The sequence below is a fragment of the Gavia stellata genome, chromosome 10 (genome assembly GCF_030936135.1).
Source record: "Gavia stellata isolate bGavSte3 chromosome 10, bGavSte3.hap2, whole genome shotgun sequence".
In the NCBI taxonomy this organism is placed as follows: Eukaryota; Metazoa; Chordata; class Aves; order Gaviiformes; family Gaviidae; genus Gavia; species Gavia stellata.
Window position 1 is genome coordinate 5,425,642 of NC_082603.1, and position 15,725 is coordinate 5,441,366.

The 15,725-nt window shown below is 42.2% G+C and overlaps 1 protein-coding gene across 1 annotated transcript in view; it reads left to right on the top strand.

Annotated features, from left to right (window-relative positions):
* Positions 1 to 925: 925 nt before the first annotated feature.
* RASAL2 (RAS protein activator like 2) overlaps positions 926 to 15,725 on the top strand; it is a 127,130-nt gene continuing 112,330 nt past the window's right edge. Inside the window, exon 1 of the mRNA XM_059821596.1 lies at positions 926 to 1,520. Within this exon, the coding sequence (XP_059677579.1) occupies positions 926 to 1,520 (595 nt within the window). The remainder of the gene's footprint in view (positions 1,521 to 15,725) is intronic.

The window sequence follows — 15,725 nt, forward strand, 5'->3', positions numbered from 1 at the left end:
AACTAGATTTATAAAACTAAAACCCTATTTTGTTGTTTAAGAAAAAAAAGGGGGGGGACAGGGGGGACGGATGACAAAAGAAAAAGGAAAATCTGCCTGCTGTCCTGTTCGGTTTGCCAGAGGATCATGCCTCAAAATCTTCCCTTTGCTTTGGTCTATGTTTGAAGTCCCACCCACCCTCTCTGTCCTTTTTCCCCTCCCCTTTACTTATTTCCCTTCGGTGTATTTACACTCTCACTACATTAAGTTGCAGCGTTTCTTCTCCTTACTCCATTCCTCCCCTTGCCTTCCTCTCTGGGGCTTCCAGCGCTCGATTCTGATGAATCTGCCTATTTCACCTCTCTCTAAAAAGCAACTCTGAGGTATTCATAAATGATAACGACGTACCTGTGGTCTTTATACTGTGTATTACTCTGTTTATTTGGTGTACTTTACTACTTAGCTGAAGAACATAGCATGCAGTATCGCAAATTTTAACGCTTTTCTGAGACTTTACTGTGACTCTAGAGTGAAGTACTTTCACATTTATTTTTTTTAACCAAATCTTTCATGTAGACTGAAAAAAAGTGAAGTGTGATTGGCGCAGAACGCTACTGTGGGTTTTCATGGCTGGGCTCTTTTAGTCATTTCCTGAAAGCTTGGTGCAGAAATGTGACAGCGCAGGAAGCGGCAGCAAGCTTAGCAAGGCTTCATGTGCTGTTAGAAGTCTTGCTAGAGGTGAGGACGCATCCTTCTTGCTGAGATGTAGAAATACCTGGTTCTGGGATTGATGCTTAGGCTCTTCAGGAAGAACCTCTGCTGTCTTGCAGTTCACAGCGGTGAACAGAGTGACTGGGGCATTAAAATGGTGAGTGAGGAACTACAGCTACATGCTCCTTAAGCGACAAGGAATGCAAGTTAAGAGCTGAAATTCAAGGGCTGGAAAATGAGTGCTTTCAAAAAGCACTATAGTCTCTCTCCCAGGACCTTCAGAAGATCGTTGTCAGAACAAGATGCTGGCACTGCTGCCTTGAAGGACTATCATTGGTACCACCAAATGAAAAGCAAGAAGGTGAATAAGCAAATGAGTTCTGACCCAGAGAAACCTCTCGGAGCATACAGGTGGCAGACGCATCCTCGGCTTCCCTGGAGGATAAGCAAAAGAGACCACTCGTGCAGCCTGAGTGGGGAATGCAATGATCCAGATCTTGCCAAAAGTTCTGGAAGCGTGGATGCAACCGGTGCTGATGATCTCCACAAAGACCCAACGGAGATGCTTTTCCAGGGAAGGACTAGACCGTTTCGGGTTCCCTTCAACCGATCTCTGTCTGAACCCGTGCCACACGTTGGAAACAGGAATGCAAAGCCATTTCTGCAAGCCGTGCGTTCGGTGGACTCTGAACAGCAGGGCTATTTCATCCGTGGCATTTTCTCCTCTCTCTCAAGTGGTTTTTCAAAGATAATGAGTCGAAAAGGGGAGCCTGGCAGTGAGTCAGTAAATAAAGGGAAGACAGACGATAATCAAATTGATTTGAGTACAGGTAATGAACTCATTTTCGTTTTGTTCTACTTCTGTTTTGTGTAACAGGTGAGTGTAGCGAGACATTCTTTGGGACATAGAAGAGTTGTTTAAATTGTTTTTTAACTTAGTTCTATTAACACGACATTGGCAACTCTCTGATATTCTATCTGAATTTAATACAAGTGACTGAAAAAGGGCCTTTCCTGATAAGGAAGTGGTGTGAGATGTTTTGGCGTATGCTTAAAAACTTGGAGGTCCTTTTAAAACAAGCATCTTCTGGTGGAAGCAGGAGGATTTTGCTCTCAAATGCACGCTGTGCATGTGGTGTATGCAGCCCTGCAAGCACGGTAGCCTCTGCAGCGTTGTAGTGCCCTGATGGAGCTATCAAGCCTGCTACTGTAAATGAAGTACTAGGGGGAGAGAGAGAGAGAAATAAAGTTGTCTTTTTAAACAGTGTTCAAGACAGTGGAACAGATTTAGTTCCTCATACCAGACTCACAGTTTGGTAATCAACCAGCTAAATTGATGTCTGCTCTCGGGTAGATGCCAAGAACAGCAGTGTTGCAAAGGTTTAGCCAGCTGGGATTGAGGTCAGCAAGATGCCAGTCCGAGATTTCATTTAAATCTGCCCTGCTGAGAACAACGCTCATAAAGTGGGGGGTAAAAAAAAAAAAAAAGGGGGAAAAAGGGAGGAATTTGCCTTCTGTTCTCTCAGTCTTTCCTGTAACTTTCTGGGGGGCTACCCAGCCTGAATCAAGTAACTGATCCTTTGAAAAGCACGCACACAAAAAACCACCAAAAATAAACCTTCCTTCTCCCCAAAACCTCAAGACTTTCCACAGTCTTCCAGATTATCATATTAAAAGCCTGATAACATCTGGATCCAGTTGAGACTGCTGGACAAGTCATCAGTATTCAGAAAAACTCAGCTTAGTGGTGGTGGTAGTAGTAGTAGTGAAAGAAGAATATACTTGATCTACAGGGGTATTCAGTCTTTCAGTCACAGTGGAATGTCCCTTGCAGGCTTCTGTTCGCTACTGGAAGCAGTCACGTTGCTTTAAAGCAAATGGTCGAAAAGAAAAAATAACTAAGGAGGACTTTGTTCAAGCCTAGTTATATACAGTCACTGATTAGTGTTTCTCCAAGACCTTTCTCAGCTGGAATTTGGCTTGATGATGCTTGTTAAATTGCATGGAATATGTGGAAAAAACGAAGGGATGGGACTTTTTTTTTTTCTTTTTCTGTTGAAGACGTCTTGTTTAAGGGGTTGGTTGGTTTGTTTGTTCTCTCCTCTAATCATTCATATTAGAAACAAAGATTTCTACTGCAGGCTCCCACTGCCGCGGAGACCTCCTGGGAGCTGAATTACTATTGCAGACTGCTTGGGACAGTTTTTCCTCTTTGGTCTCTTCTGCCCACCAATGTACGTCAGCAAGCTATCTTGGGAAGGTATTCTGTGTGATTTAAGTGTTTTGGATCAAAATCTCACAGTATACGAAGGGCAGAGCATGCTGTAGTTCCTTTTTTTTTTTCCCCTCTGTTCTGGTGCACTTTGATACCGAATGGTTCTCTTGTAATTAAGTATTGTCACTTGACTAGGTTATTGGGATGCTTTGCTTCTAGTAGCATGAAAAGTAAACGGAGGAAAAGGATTATTTGTGAGTAGCCACCACTTGGTAAATACTTCATGTCAGTTATGGAATGACAGAGCCTTTTGGCTCTTTGGGGTCAGATAAACCTCTGTCTGAGCCTGCCAAAACTGTTTTTGCAAAGAGAATCAGAGTTCAGGAACTGAGAGAAGAACAATGGGACTCTAGATTAAAAATCAGACTCTCTCGAGGGAGGAAGTCATAGCTGGAAAGGTGTTTGGGGAAACAAGGTTGATGCAGTCACCCACAAGCTCCCCTGAAACAGCCAGGTCCTGCTTGGGCTGCTGTTGCGGGACTGCAGAGCTTTTGGTGGGATGGACACCTCCGTGGAGTTTCTTTTCAGCCTTTGACTTTTCAAAGGTTCAGCTTCTGATCTTCAAATACACAACAGCTTAGGTTTAAGAAAACTAGTTCACCCTGTAAGACATGCTGCCATATGGCCTATATAGGCATAGGACAACTACTTGCTTATCACTGGTTTTGTTTTTCCATCAAGAAGAGTTGCTTTTGCCAGAGTTAGCTGGAGCTGCTGGGTAGTCTCCTGCCCCACATGGTACCGTAGGCTGAGACCTGATAAAACAGTGGCAAAGTTCGTGAGCTCCTGGGGTTAAGATCTTGGGTCTGAGGGAGGTAACTTGGAGACAAAAGGGGCAAAAGAAATACACCTAGTCTGTCGTGTTCTTCAGTGGCGGTCTAGATGCTCAGAAGTGATCAAATCTTCTGTTCTCCATCCAAATGCCACAGGAGTTCAGTTCTGGGACGAGGTCACCAAATTGTGCACTGACAGTTTTGGAGCTTGAGCGGGCAGAAGGTATGTTCATATGCCTACAGTCCTGCCTACTGTTCAAGGAGAAATCCAAGAAAATTGATTCTGTTTTCTTCTCCAAGAGAGGCAGAATTTGGGCATCCTCAGGCAACTGAAGTCTGTGGTAAAAGTGCTCAGGCCCTTCACTAGCCAAGAGATGGTGAGACATGGCGTTTCTCAAAGTATGCAAACAGTTTAACTTGGAAAAGCTTGATCAAAACCCCCCCAGGAAACATCTGTTTGGACAGAAATTCTTGTCACTATGACCCAAACCCAAGAGGACCTTTTCTGTGTTGTTAAATATGCAGTGGAAGAGGCGTGCTTTGCAGCTCAACCAAGGGAACCTGGAGGCATGCTTTCTGTCTCTCTTCTGGCCAAGGAGCCAAGCCCTTCACTGCCACAAGCTCACTTCATTAAAAGTATTTCCACTTTCCTCAGAGATACTTGCAGATAATCAACTTTTTAAAAGATTATCTTCCTTCCAACGCTTGCCTGGCCTCTTGTGTTTTGCTTCATCTCTGCACCAGAATCGCAGAGGCTGGATCATCTGCGTGGGTTTGTATAGCGGTTGGTGGAGTTTGCTACTGATCTTTAAAGTAAGCCTAGGGAGAAGAGCAGTTCCCTTCTTCAAGAAATGGTTACCTCCCGAAAGAGGATCGGTTGGTTTTTTGGCAGCTTGAAGAGGGACGTGAGATTTTAAAAGAAAAGGGGGAAGAAAAAAAACAACCCCAAAAAAACCTGGATAAATATTTTCCAGTTGGTCTCACAGTCTAGGAAGCATGTTCAGACAGTGCTTCACCGGTTCTGGGCTGTAGAAATCCCTACTGCAAGGACTCACTCAGCCTCTTCGGTGATGAAAGGATGCTGAACCTTGGGAGAGCTGCCTCTGGCTCTGCCCAGAGCTCTGGCGAGATGCAAGGCTCCCTGATGCGTGGGGCATGCTTTCCACAACACACTACAGCATGGGTTTTAGGAGGAAGAGGACAGACGGAACGGATGGTCGGTGGGAAGAGCAGAGCTCTCTCCCAGTGTGCTGCGTGGGTCTTCATGGGAGAAGCCTGGGTCAGGTCTGGGTGTGAATGAGGTGCTTCTGGTGCCCATGTGCTGACTTCTAACCACCTCTACAGCCAGGCTCTTTGAACCAGCGTTTAAATTAGCATATGTAAAGCCTGAAGGTAAAAGGATTTACACTCAAGTTATTATTTGTAACTTAAGAAATCTAAGAACATTTTAATTTCTAGTAAAGGTACCAGCTTGAGGAAGGAGAATTGTCATTCTGATAAACTTGTTGATTGTGAACGTGCCATGATTTCAGTAGAAACAAGATAAGGAAGGAGCTATGCAGACAAAGCCTTGGATCCAAGGGTTGTAGGTGAGCTGCTGCACCTTTTTTATGATTTCTGAGTATTACCAGTGACCCTTTAACACTGTTGAGAATGGCTTTTTGAGAGAGTTCTCAGATAACATTTATTTCACTGTTCTTTCTTATCTGGATCTCAGGGCAGTGCAAGTTTAATTGTAGATTGATGACAAAATAATTCTTCAGTAGAATCAATTACCTCTATCTTCCCTGGGTATCTCTGTTTTGGTTTGGGGGAGGGAGAGGGTAAACACTGATTTCTTTTATTTAGTGTGCATTTGGCTTTGACAGTGGCTCTCTTGTTACAATTTTTGTAAAGACACTTCTTCAGAATTATTTCCTTCTCTTTCTTCACCTGGATAGAGATGTTTCTTCAGTCTTTTAATTTTGATTTCATGCTTTAATTCATTTTTTAGAGTTTTTTGTGCCTAGAGTGAGAGAGAATATTTTATATCCTTGCTCTTCTGGAATTGTTTGTGGGTTTTTTATAATTCACTAAAGTTATTCAAACTCTGTGCTCTTTTTAATATCTTTACAGTCTAGATTCATTAAATTCTATTTCTTACTCATATCTTTCCATATAAACTTATTTAGAGATTTGTATTTTCACATTTATAACTCAAATTAAAGCCAAGGCAGTTCCACATTAAGTTTATTTCAGCGATTCCCAAAATACAAAACTCTTTCTTCCTGTCTGAGATGGGAGTTTAGTATTTATTACTCATTGGAGCAGCTTTTCTATTTTCATGTTTTTAAAACCACTTTCTCATTTTAGAATTTCTTCTACTGACTCACGTTCCTCCATCCCCAAATCTCTTTTGCCCTTAAGTACTTTATTTTTGGTGGGGTTTTTATTAGGGAACTCTTACACAATTGAGCTTATTCTGTAATTCCTGTGTTTGTTTAAGTGCTGTGCAAACGTCAGTTTATACGCCTTCTGCTATGATCCCCTATGTTTCGTTGCAAGGTATAGTCTTACTGTTAAAACTCATTCACCTTTAATTGTCAGAACAGATTCGAGGTAGCTGCTTGTACCTAATCCCTGTGTTGCATTAAAATGACGGTAGTTTTTTGTAGAGTTATAACTATGAAAATAACACGTTGCAGTCCAGTATCAGTCTGTCTTTTTTAAAGTCTAGTATGGCTTTGTGGTAGTAAATGTTGGGTTACATGGTATATTGAAAATTACAGGGGGATGGGGATGCACACAGGAGCGTTTCTGGCATTTGACAGCTTTTGAGTATCACTTAATCACCCCACCACCACCCTGCACCCTGAAGTATTTCCTTTTGCCAGTGAGCCATGCCTGGTTCATCCCAAGCATTGTAATGTTTAATCTGGGCAATAGGCTAATACTCTTCAGCTGAATATTTATGAACACAACACAAAATAATTAGCCATAATATCTGAAGCTAATAAAATTATGCTTATCTGGTTTTAATTACACTTAACGAATGGTGTCTCTAAGCAGGTAGTGGCGCTCATTTCGGCGTTGACTGTTGATTTTAATTTCTTTAATCCCCAGACCATTTTGTCTGAATCCAAAAATTAACATTCAGTGGGATGAATGAGGACATTTACATTTGTAAGAGCTATTTTCTGACTCATGAAATCACGGCAAGTGAATGGCAGGGTCTTGCATTCCAGGTTGCTTTTTCTTGGTTTTGTATCCGTGGGACTGTTGGGATGTTGTACTTTATGCTGCTTGTGCAGAGGAGGCTGACAGCTGGTGCTTGCAAGAATATTATCTGTGATTACCTTGATCATGAGAAATTACTGCGTGGGAATTGTCTAAGGAGAAGGTAACTGTGTCCTAGAGATGTCTCGTCTCCTGTATTTTCTTTGCAGGGAGATAGGGGTTTGAAGAGATGCAGCTTTCTTAGAGGCAGCCAAAGAGTGAAAGTGTGGAGATTAGGAGAAAGGGCTCCCGGTGAAGTAAAGATTTGGGGTTTCGGTGGGAGAAGCTTTTCCTTTGATAACAGGCCAGACAGGGTCGAAAGGAAGTGGCTGGAGGAGGAAAAACAGTCTTCGCTTTCCAGAGGAGGAGCTACGCCTGGAGCAGTTGGATTTGGAGTCTTTTGGCAAAGCTTCGTGTTTTGACTGTTGAGTCTCCGGAAAGAGAAACTTCAGCTGCGAGACCCAACGGGGCAGGATCCCCGGGAGGGCAGCGGGAGATGCTCATGGCTTAGGGGGTGTCTGCGGCATGTCAGCACCTACCCCACCGCCCAGGAGGGCAGCTGGTCCTTGCTGTTTTGCTTGAGGGGTAAGCGAGCCCAGGCTTAGGAAGTATGAAAGAAACTGTGTTAGGCTTTTCTCAAAATTCTGTATTCTTCTTAAAGATAGGCCTAAAGCACAGCTGTCGGAGCATACAGAAGGGGGAACTGTACCAAGTGGTTCAGCTATCCCGGAAGACTCGGTCCCTGCTAAGCTTACTCGATACTGGAAATGGGAACCTTAACTCATGTAGCCGTGTACATTTAGAGCCTTTAGCGAGAGGGTAAGTTCTGCCGTGGTAAAATTTTCTTGAGGCAAAGCTCCCTGGTTTGCATTTCCACAAATGCTGCCCGTAATGGAACTTGGCGCGAGATGAAAATTGCCTGCGTGCTTACACAACGAGCACTTCCTAGGCACATTGACCCTTTTTTCCTTAAAATAACAAACCCAAAGGAAAGTATTTGGGTTTTAGGTGTTTGGGTTTTTTCCAAATAATGAATGGTGTAGATTTGTAATGCTAACAGTATGTGATTTAGGACTCAAAGCAATGGCATTTTAGAAGTAAACAAACATGCACAAGATTATCTCAGTGTCCTTATTTATACCATTGCTCTACTATAGTGTTACTCGATCGCTTGCTTTAACTGATTAACTTGTATTATCGTTTAGCCTTTTCCTTTCTGTGGTCATACTTTCTCTGTGGTAGTTACTCAAGAGACTCTTTAGACTCTTCTGAAATAAATGCTTCATAATCCTGTAAAACATCACTTGTTTAAAGGAAGCTGTTGATGTAAACAACAGGCTAATGTATGAAACTCTTGACATGTTAGCATTGAAACCAACTGTCCCCTGCATGGTTTTGTTCTGAGAGGAAGGCTGAAGCTAGACATCTGGTCTTCTGTGGGCGAGAGAGCTTTTTACAAGTTACGCGACCACTTGTTCAAGTGAAGTTAAAAAATATTTCACACAGGGAAGGTGAAAAAAAAATTGCTGAAATAGCTAGTTTCTCAAAGAAGCTCATGTTTTAGAGAGCAGCCGGTCTCTGTCTTTGTTCCTTATGGGGAATATGCTGGTCATTTTAACGTGTAGATTGGGTATCGGAGCATCCCCCTCAAAAACCACTTGTCTGAAAACTGATGCAGAGAGGAACCAGATTATTGACGGTGGCGTGTGAGAACAGGTAATAAGCAAACGCACTTTTCCAGCTCAGATGCATGTATTTTTGTCAGCTATCACCACACATAGCTATTGATGCTGTCTATAGGTTTGAGACCTAGGGGATCAGAGTTACGTGTTGGTTTAATAGCTTCTTGTCTTTGTATGGGGTTTGAACTCTAGTTCTGGAGATTTGTTTATTTTACAAAGCTCTCTGATTCTCCTCGTCCTCCGTCTCCCCTCGTCACAGACAAATCCCTCTTGCTAAAAAGTGAAATGCAACAAAGTACACTGCCAAGTCCAATGGCAAGTTGTAACCAGACCTGCTCATTCATTTTATGGCTGACTTTAGCTGGTTTTGCATGCTTTGTAGGAACAGAAGTGTTTTCCTGCATCCCATACTCGAAATATTCCCGAGTAAAACCTTAAAATCTTCAGAGATTATTGCATACTTCTGTGATGATGTGGTCTTAACTTCTAGCTGCATCTCACTTGTCTTCAGCTAAGTTGCTATATATTTTCTTCTACTTACATCTATGGGCTTACAATGCATTTTCATAGAAAAAATAAAAGCCCTTGTCAATGCAATGACTTTTAAGAGCAATTTTCCTCTAACAGTCATTTAGTGACACAGATGCTTTGGCAAGCAGTTTTGATAAATTACTACAGAAAAATCTGCCAAACTTTAAATTCTTGCAGTGTGTCTCCGTCTATCTTATAACTCTTATTAGCTCTGGCTGCCTTTGTTATGTGAGAAGAGGCTTTGTCAGCGACACCTCTCCAGGTAGTGTCACTGATCAAGCTGCATGTGAGGGAAGGAAGGTAAATACTCAGATCTGAATAGCTCCCTGTTGCCTACAGTCATCTCCACTCAAGCAACGCTTTTTTTACATTACTGATCAAGTATATTGGCTGTGTCCTGTATAAATAGCCTGTCTTAGTAACCAGTTCCCCTGCGAGCTTTATTAAGCGATGAAGACTTGCATGCTTAATACACTGAGATGCTAGCAATTTCAGGCTGGGGTTGCTGAGTGCGTGGTGCTTAGCAAGGGCAGGTTTCTGGCTGCAGTGTGGTTTGCTGTAGGTTTCCTGTCAGTCCTCCCGGAGCTTGATAAAACGAGTGTGGTTCAAGCCACCGATGTTTTGAAATGCAGTCCTTTCCTTTCTTGAGGTAGTACTAAATGATACTGCGACTTAATTCTTACCAAAAATAAGATGAAGTTTTGAAAAGGAATGGGAGAGGAAGGGATAATCATTCGAGTCTGCCGCGACAGAGCTGAATTGTTTTATCTCGACATTGGTTTTCATGGTTTCTGACCGTGACTTCCACCCCTGCTTGCATGTGTCACTGTCATGTGAAGATTTGACTCTGATTTACCATGTCTCAATGTTAGAGATGACCTGTGTCAGTAAAAGCCTTTTAATCCAGAAGACTTGTAAAAAGCATGGGGCACCTAGGAAAGTGTGGAATACTCTGGCAGGGTGAGAGGTGAGGCCCTTGTGACTTTGTGGGGTTAGGGATTAAGAGGTTTATATATCTTTAACTGTATACTATAGCTCAGGCATTTTCTTAACCTCAAGGAAATGCCTGAGCTAGTTGGCCTGGTACTTAGAAAAGTCAGTGGGATAGCAGTGTGTATAATTAATAAGGAAAGAGCAAACCAACACTTGTCAGTAAAAGATGGTGCAAAATTTTCTTTATCTTGGTCCTGCAGAGACAAATCTTGTATGTGTCCAAAATCAGGCTGATGCCCTCCTGTACGCGTGTTAGGTGCCAGTGAGCACGAGTTGGGGTTGGGCATGCTGGAGGGACTGAGATGGGCAGCTCTGCGCTCCCGGTAACCAGGCATCTCCGCTCGGGCACTGCTCCATGCGCTGGCTAGCTCTTAGGTCTACCCGTATCCGATACAGCACCCCTAATGACTTTCCCCCCTGTCCCTCATACAGCTAGGTGACTGCTGCAGCCACTGTTTCAGCTGTGCTAACAAGGTAGTTTTCAGCTGGCTTTTCCGCAGCAGCAGGTTGCCACAAAACCTGCCTGAGGAGCTCGTTATAATGAGAGGACGTTAGCTCCTGCTTAGATACACTCTAATAGCTGCAAAAGGGGAAAACTTCTTTCCAGGAAATATGTTTTTCCCTCTTCATTGTGGAGTTTCTTCTGAGCTTTCTGTGAATGCTACATGTCTATAAACAGAAGTGAAGGCCCTTAAATATAATTGTAAAATGCCGTTGGGTTTGTCTGGGGGGGGGGAATTTTAGGTGTAGAGCAGGAGTTTTGAGTTACTTTAACGAAAGACATGAATGGCTCAAATGTACTAATTGAGAAATTTGTGTTTGCGCAGCAACCAAAGCAATTTATTGTGTGCATATGTAACATCTTGAATTTGATGGATGCTAGCTCTAAAACAGCCTAGCTGTGCTGTGCAGCATATGTGCCCAGACTTCTGACACCTTCCTACTGTTACTGTGGAAACTATAATTTCTAACTCCACACTTGTATGTCCCTGAAACAGGGATTTTTTTTTCTGCTGAGGCAAAAGAGGACAAAGTCTGCAGATGAGAAAGAAATACTCCTGTGCAGTAGGAACCCAGCTGGTGCACTGACTATATTTGATTTACATGGTTGTGCTTGATGGGGAATAACATGTTCAAATGGATGTGGATGCAGTTATTTTAATGGCGAAACTCCAGGTAGGCATGCTATGTACAAACTTAAACATATGAACCTAAGGAGAACCTATCCTGAGGAACGGAAACTATAGAATGCAAGGGGAAGAAAAACACCCTTACTGAATCATATGTTTCTGAATCGTCAAGTATGCGGAGGGGGGAAAAAAGCCTCATCAGACTCCCTCCCTGCACCCAACAGGCGCAGGCTGAATTGAAAACACATACAGCAATCTCAGCTCTGAATAACTTCTGCATGGCTATATAATTTCAAAGAGAAATGCTTTCAGGGTGATGATAGGTTTTGTCTACATCTGTAATGTCTCATTTGTCTTTGGATACCCAACAGCCTTCGCTTTGTTTATTCAGAGATGAGCAAACATGAAACTGAATGTACTTTTAATGATCAATGTAAATCAATGTGAAAAATGGAGATCATTATAAAAGATATACACACACACATATATATATATTTAGCAAGGCTTACTAGATTGATTGCTCCTAAACCTAGAGTTTGAATCCTCTTATGTGCAGAGAATTCACAAAGAGAGAGTCATAGCCCAGGGACAGTGAAGTGTGGTCACTGATGGATAAAATAAAATTCAAGCCTGTTTGCATTTTAATGGATTTCAATCACATGAGAGTTTGGGAAAGAAAAAATAGATTTTTTTTTTTTTTTTTCCTTTTCATCATCATGTCTGATTGTTTCAGGACTAGCAAAACTGTTCCTGAGTACCAAGATATCATTTTCAGTTCTCATACTGTTGTTAAAAGAGGATTTTACAAAGACAAAGGATGTGCATGATCGCCATTAGTCACTGAGAGGAGAACAAATAGTACTGGTCTGTAGATGTGTCAAGGAAAGCAGAGCTTAAAGTTTTTGGCAAACTGAGTAGTAAGGAGGAAATGAACAAGATGCCATGCATGGTTTTTATCGCCAGAGATTTACAAAAATAAGTTTGACATCCATCGGGGTGGGGGGGTAGGGTACCATCCTGCTCTAATGGTGTGGAAGCAGCACCATCTGTCTTTAACAAACTAAAACTCTTGAAGAATGGGAGTTCTTCCTTAATCTTTCACTCTGTGGCGCTGCCTCTCATCTGTTTGTCATTTCTGCTGCCTGTGACAAGATCTTCATAGGTATTTTAAATGTTGTTGCTTTGTACTGCTAGCGTGGACTACGTCTGCCTGATTCACCGCTCCCTCCCGTTGGCTCTACTGCTGCAGCCTCATTCATGCTTTATCAGCTGCTGCTTGTTTCATCCCAAACTCGATTCCCTGTGCCATAATACTGGGTGGAATTTATCCCTCAACCCCCAGAAATAATTTTTGGTCGAGAACACCATTGCAAAGACAGCTAAGCAAGGTATTTTGTGATAATACTGTCACTTAAAAAAAAAAAAAAGTCAGGGGCATGGAGCAGAGTATGTTTAAAATGCCAAGGTATTTTATAACGGGCAGAAAATAGAGAAGCTCAAGTTTTTTGCCCCATATTTTCTTTTGTTATATCACTAAGTGGATGTTTGTGTCTGTTTATACTCTGATTTCGTGTGTGTTTTGAAATCTCATTGTACTCAGTGGTGGAAAATTGGCTGCTTAAGTAAAGGCATGTTAAGGACAGCTATCTACAGTAGCTGGAAGGAAATGCTTCTCAAATGTATTGTCCAAGTTGGTTCTAGTTAATAGTCTCTTGGGTATGTGAACTTTCCTTACCTTCTCCACCCATCTTCTGGCAGCAAACAGAATTCTTAGTATTTCAATTTAAAAATAAATTAATAAAAATCTGGGCTGCCCCTGTAAATTGTTTCCCAATAGGACTGAAATGAATTTCAGTAATAACTCATAAAATCACTTGTGTGGGTTGATTGTTCCTACTGGGGGGAAGCCCACAAAACCATAACATAAAGCAAATCTCTTCAAACTGGATGAAAATTATTATATTTATATAAAGATTCCCCTCTCCCTTTCCTCCCGGTCTGGTTGGGTTTACTGTTACAAAATGCAGTTGTGCAGCAGGACTGCTAATTAGATGTTATCAGGCCTGTTTCTGCAAGGCTGTGACCTACAAATTTCTGTTTAGCATTGCTGCAGGAAAGACATTTTCTCTCCACTGGTTATTTATCCTTATTGGGTTCGTTTGTTCTCCTTCTAGGATTTTGGAGGTGAGCACCTGTGGCTTTACCCTTCTGATAGAAGGGGGTTTGGATTTGCTGTGGGGGCTTCGTGATGTCAGTTTGCAAAACATACGGCAGGGAAAACATTTGGGAGCGCATGTTTGGGCTTAGGGGATTTGTGGCATTAACGCTAAGCATCAATCGGGTGAAAAGCAGTGTAGTGAATAATGAAAGGTGTGGTCCTCACAAGCTTTATATTTTGCAGGTTTTGGGGAACGTAGCAAGTGTAAGGAGGAAAAACTAAGTTGGTGTGGGCTCTAGGGTGGAGGGTGTTTGGGGTGAGGATGTGGGGTTGCCTTTATTCTTCATAGCCTAGCCTGCTGGAGAGAGAATGAAATACATTAAGTAGAGGGAAAACCCAGCTGAAGAATACCTGAAATACTGCACTACAGAGCCTTTTAATTAGCTAGCCCATCATCAAAGGATACATTAATCATGCTTATTCAGGTTTGCCAAAAGCTTAGTAAACCTGCTCCACCTGTTTTGGTGGTATCTCGGCAGCCTTGATCTCAGCATGGCTAAGATGTCCGAACCGAGCTGGCCTGCAAGAATGAATTTCCTCTGACGCAGTGTTAGCTCAGCACTTGCAATTTCTCTGCCCCGGCACTGTTAAAGCTTCCCATGTTGCCACTGTCGTTCAGTTATTTTCCCTCAACGTCATATAGAGTAGCAAGAAGAGAGAAATCATCCGCTGTTTTCTGAAATTTCGGAACAAAATTGAGCTTTGGTTTGCAAATACTTAGATCAGAAGGCTCCTGAGCCAGCGACTCAGTGTCCTGCCTTGACCAAATTGGTGGTGACCTCCTTATGCCTAAGCAAAGTGGATTTTTCTCCCGAAGCCACCTTTCCCTCCCTAAAACCAGGTACAATATCTGGGTTAAATTACAAAGGGAAACTAACCTCATATAACCTTTAACTAAAGGTTAAAGAGTAGAGCTGATAAAAGAGGTATTACAGGTTGTTACCTCGCTGTGCTGGATTAAATGTGGGATTCAGATTATTTGCAATAAGACATCTCTTTGCATAAATCTAAATATGGCTCAGAATCCCCATTGCATTTATGCAAGATCTGGTCTCCTTCCTCTAAAGTTTTGTGTCTGAACCATCTTTAAAGGATGAAAAAAGTCCAGTCCTTTTGTATATTAGCATTGCATTACTGAAATGCATGGAGACTTTTCAGACATTAGAGAGAAAAATGGAATGAGGAGCGTTCTGGTGCTTTTGTATGGGGTTTTGTTTTTAAGTAGGTCAAATCAGCAAATTGGTGTATAATAGCTGGTTCCAGGTTCTTCTGAAAACATTTTGAAGATGCCAGAAGGAAGCAGAGTGAGTCTTTTTAAATAGCATGGGGAGTACTGGAGGGCTTCTTTTACATTATATTTGAATCCCTTGAGGTGGTCCCTTACAAAGTCATTTGTTTTAAGTGGTTAAAATAAGAAAGCTAAGTTTAGCGTGTATGCCTGAATGACCTGGATAATATGCAAAAAAAATGCATATTGTAGTAGATTTTAGTGTCCTTGGGAACTCCCTCTTTGACAAGGGAAATAAACTTGTCTGTCTGAGACGTCAGCGGTGGTCAGAACTCCTATATTCTCTTTTCCCAAAAGTCTGTTGAGGCAAAAAAACCCAGCCCAAAAGAAGTCCCTAATCACTCACGTGCACTCAGGCTTCAAGAAGCGTTCAGGTTGAAAATAGCTAAAAGCGTACAGCAGCAACAGGCTGTGCAGTGATGGCAGGGGGACCGAGCATTTGAAACTGCTAGGTATGGGAGAACATCACTTTGAGAGCTTTGTGATTTATTTTAGTCTTTATTTTCCTTTTATTCTTCTCTCTCATCATGAAAACCACCACACACGGGTAGGGTTGTTTTTCAAACCCCAGCGGCTGTGTTTCTGTAGGGTTTAAGGGGAGGGGAATGCATCAATCCTGCCCGTTGCTCTGAGAAATTGAGTTTATGGGCTGAGATGGTTCAGATCAGTGACAATGAATATATCGGTTTTCTTGAAGGAAAGCCAAAGATGAAATCTTCTAAAAGAAGCAGCATGCATGGTGTAATTCAGACTGCACGTGAAAGCCTGAAAGACGGTGTGTTTGTTTTTCGGTTGTTCCTCTTGAACTTGTTGTGGTCACTATCTCATCACCTTGTCTGTTCCTCTGGCTAGTTCTAGTCTCCACAGAAAGGCTTCTCTGCCTTCGCTCT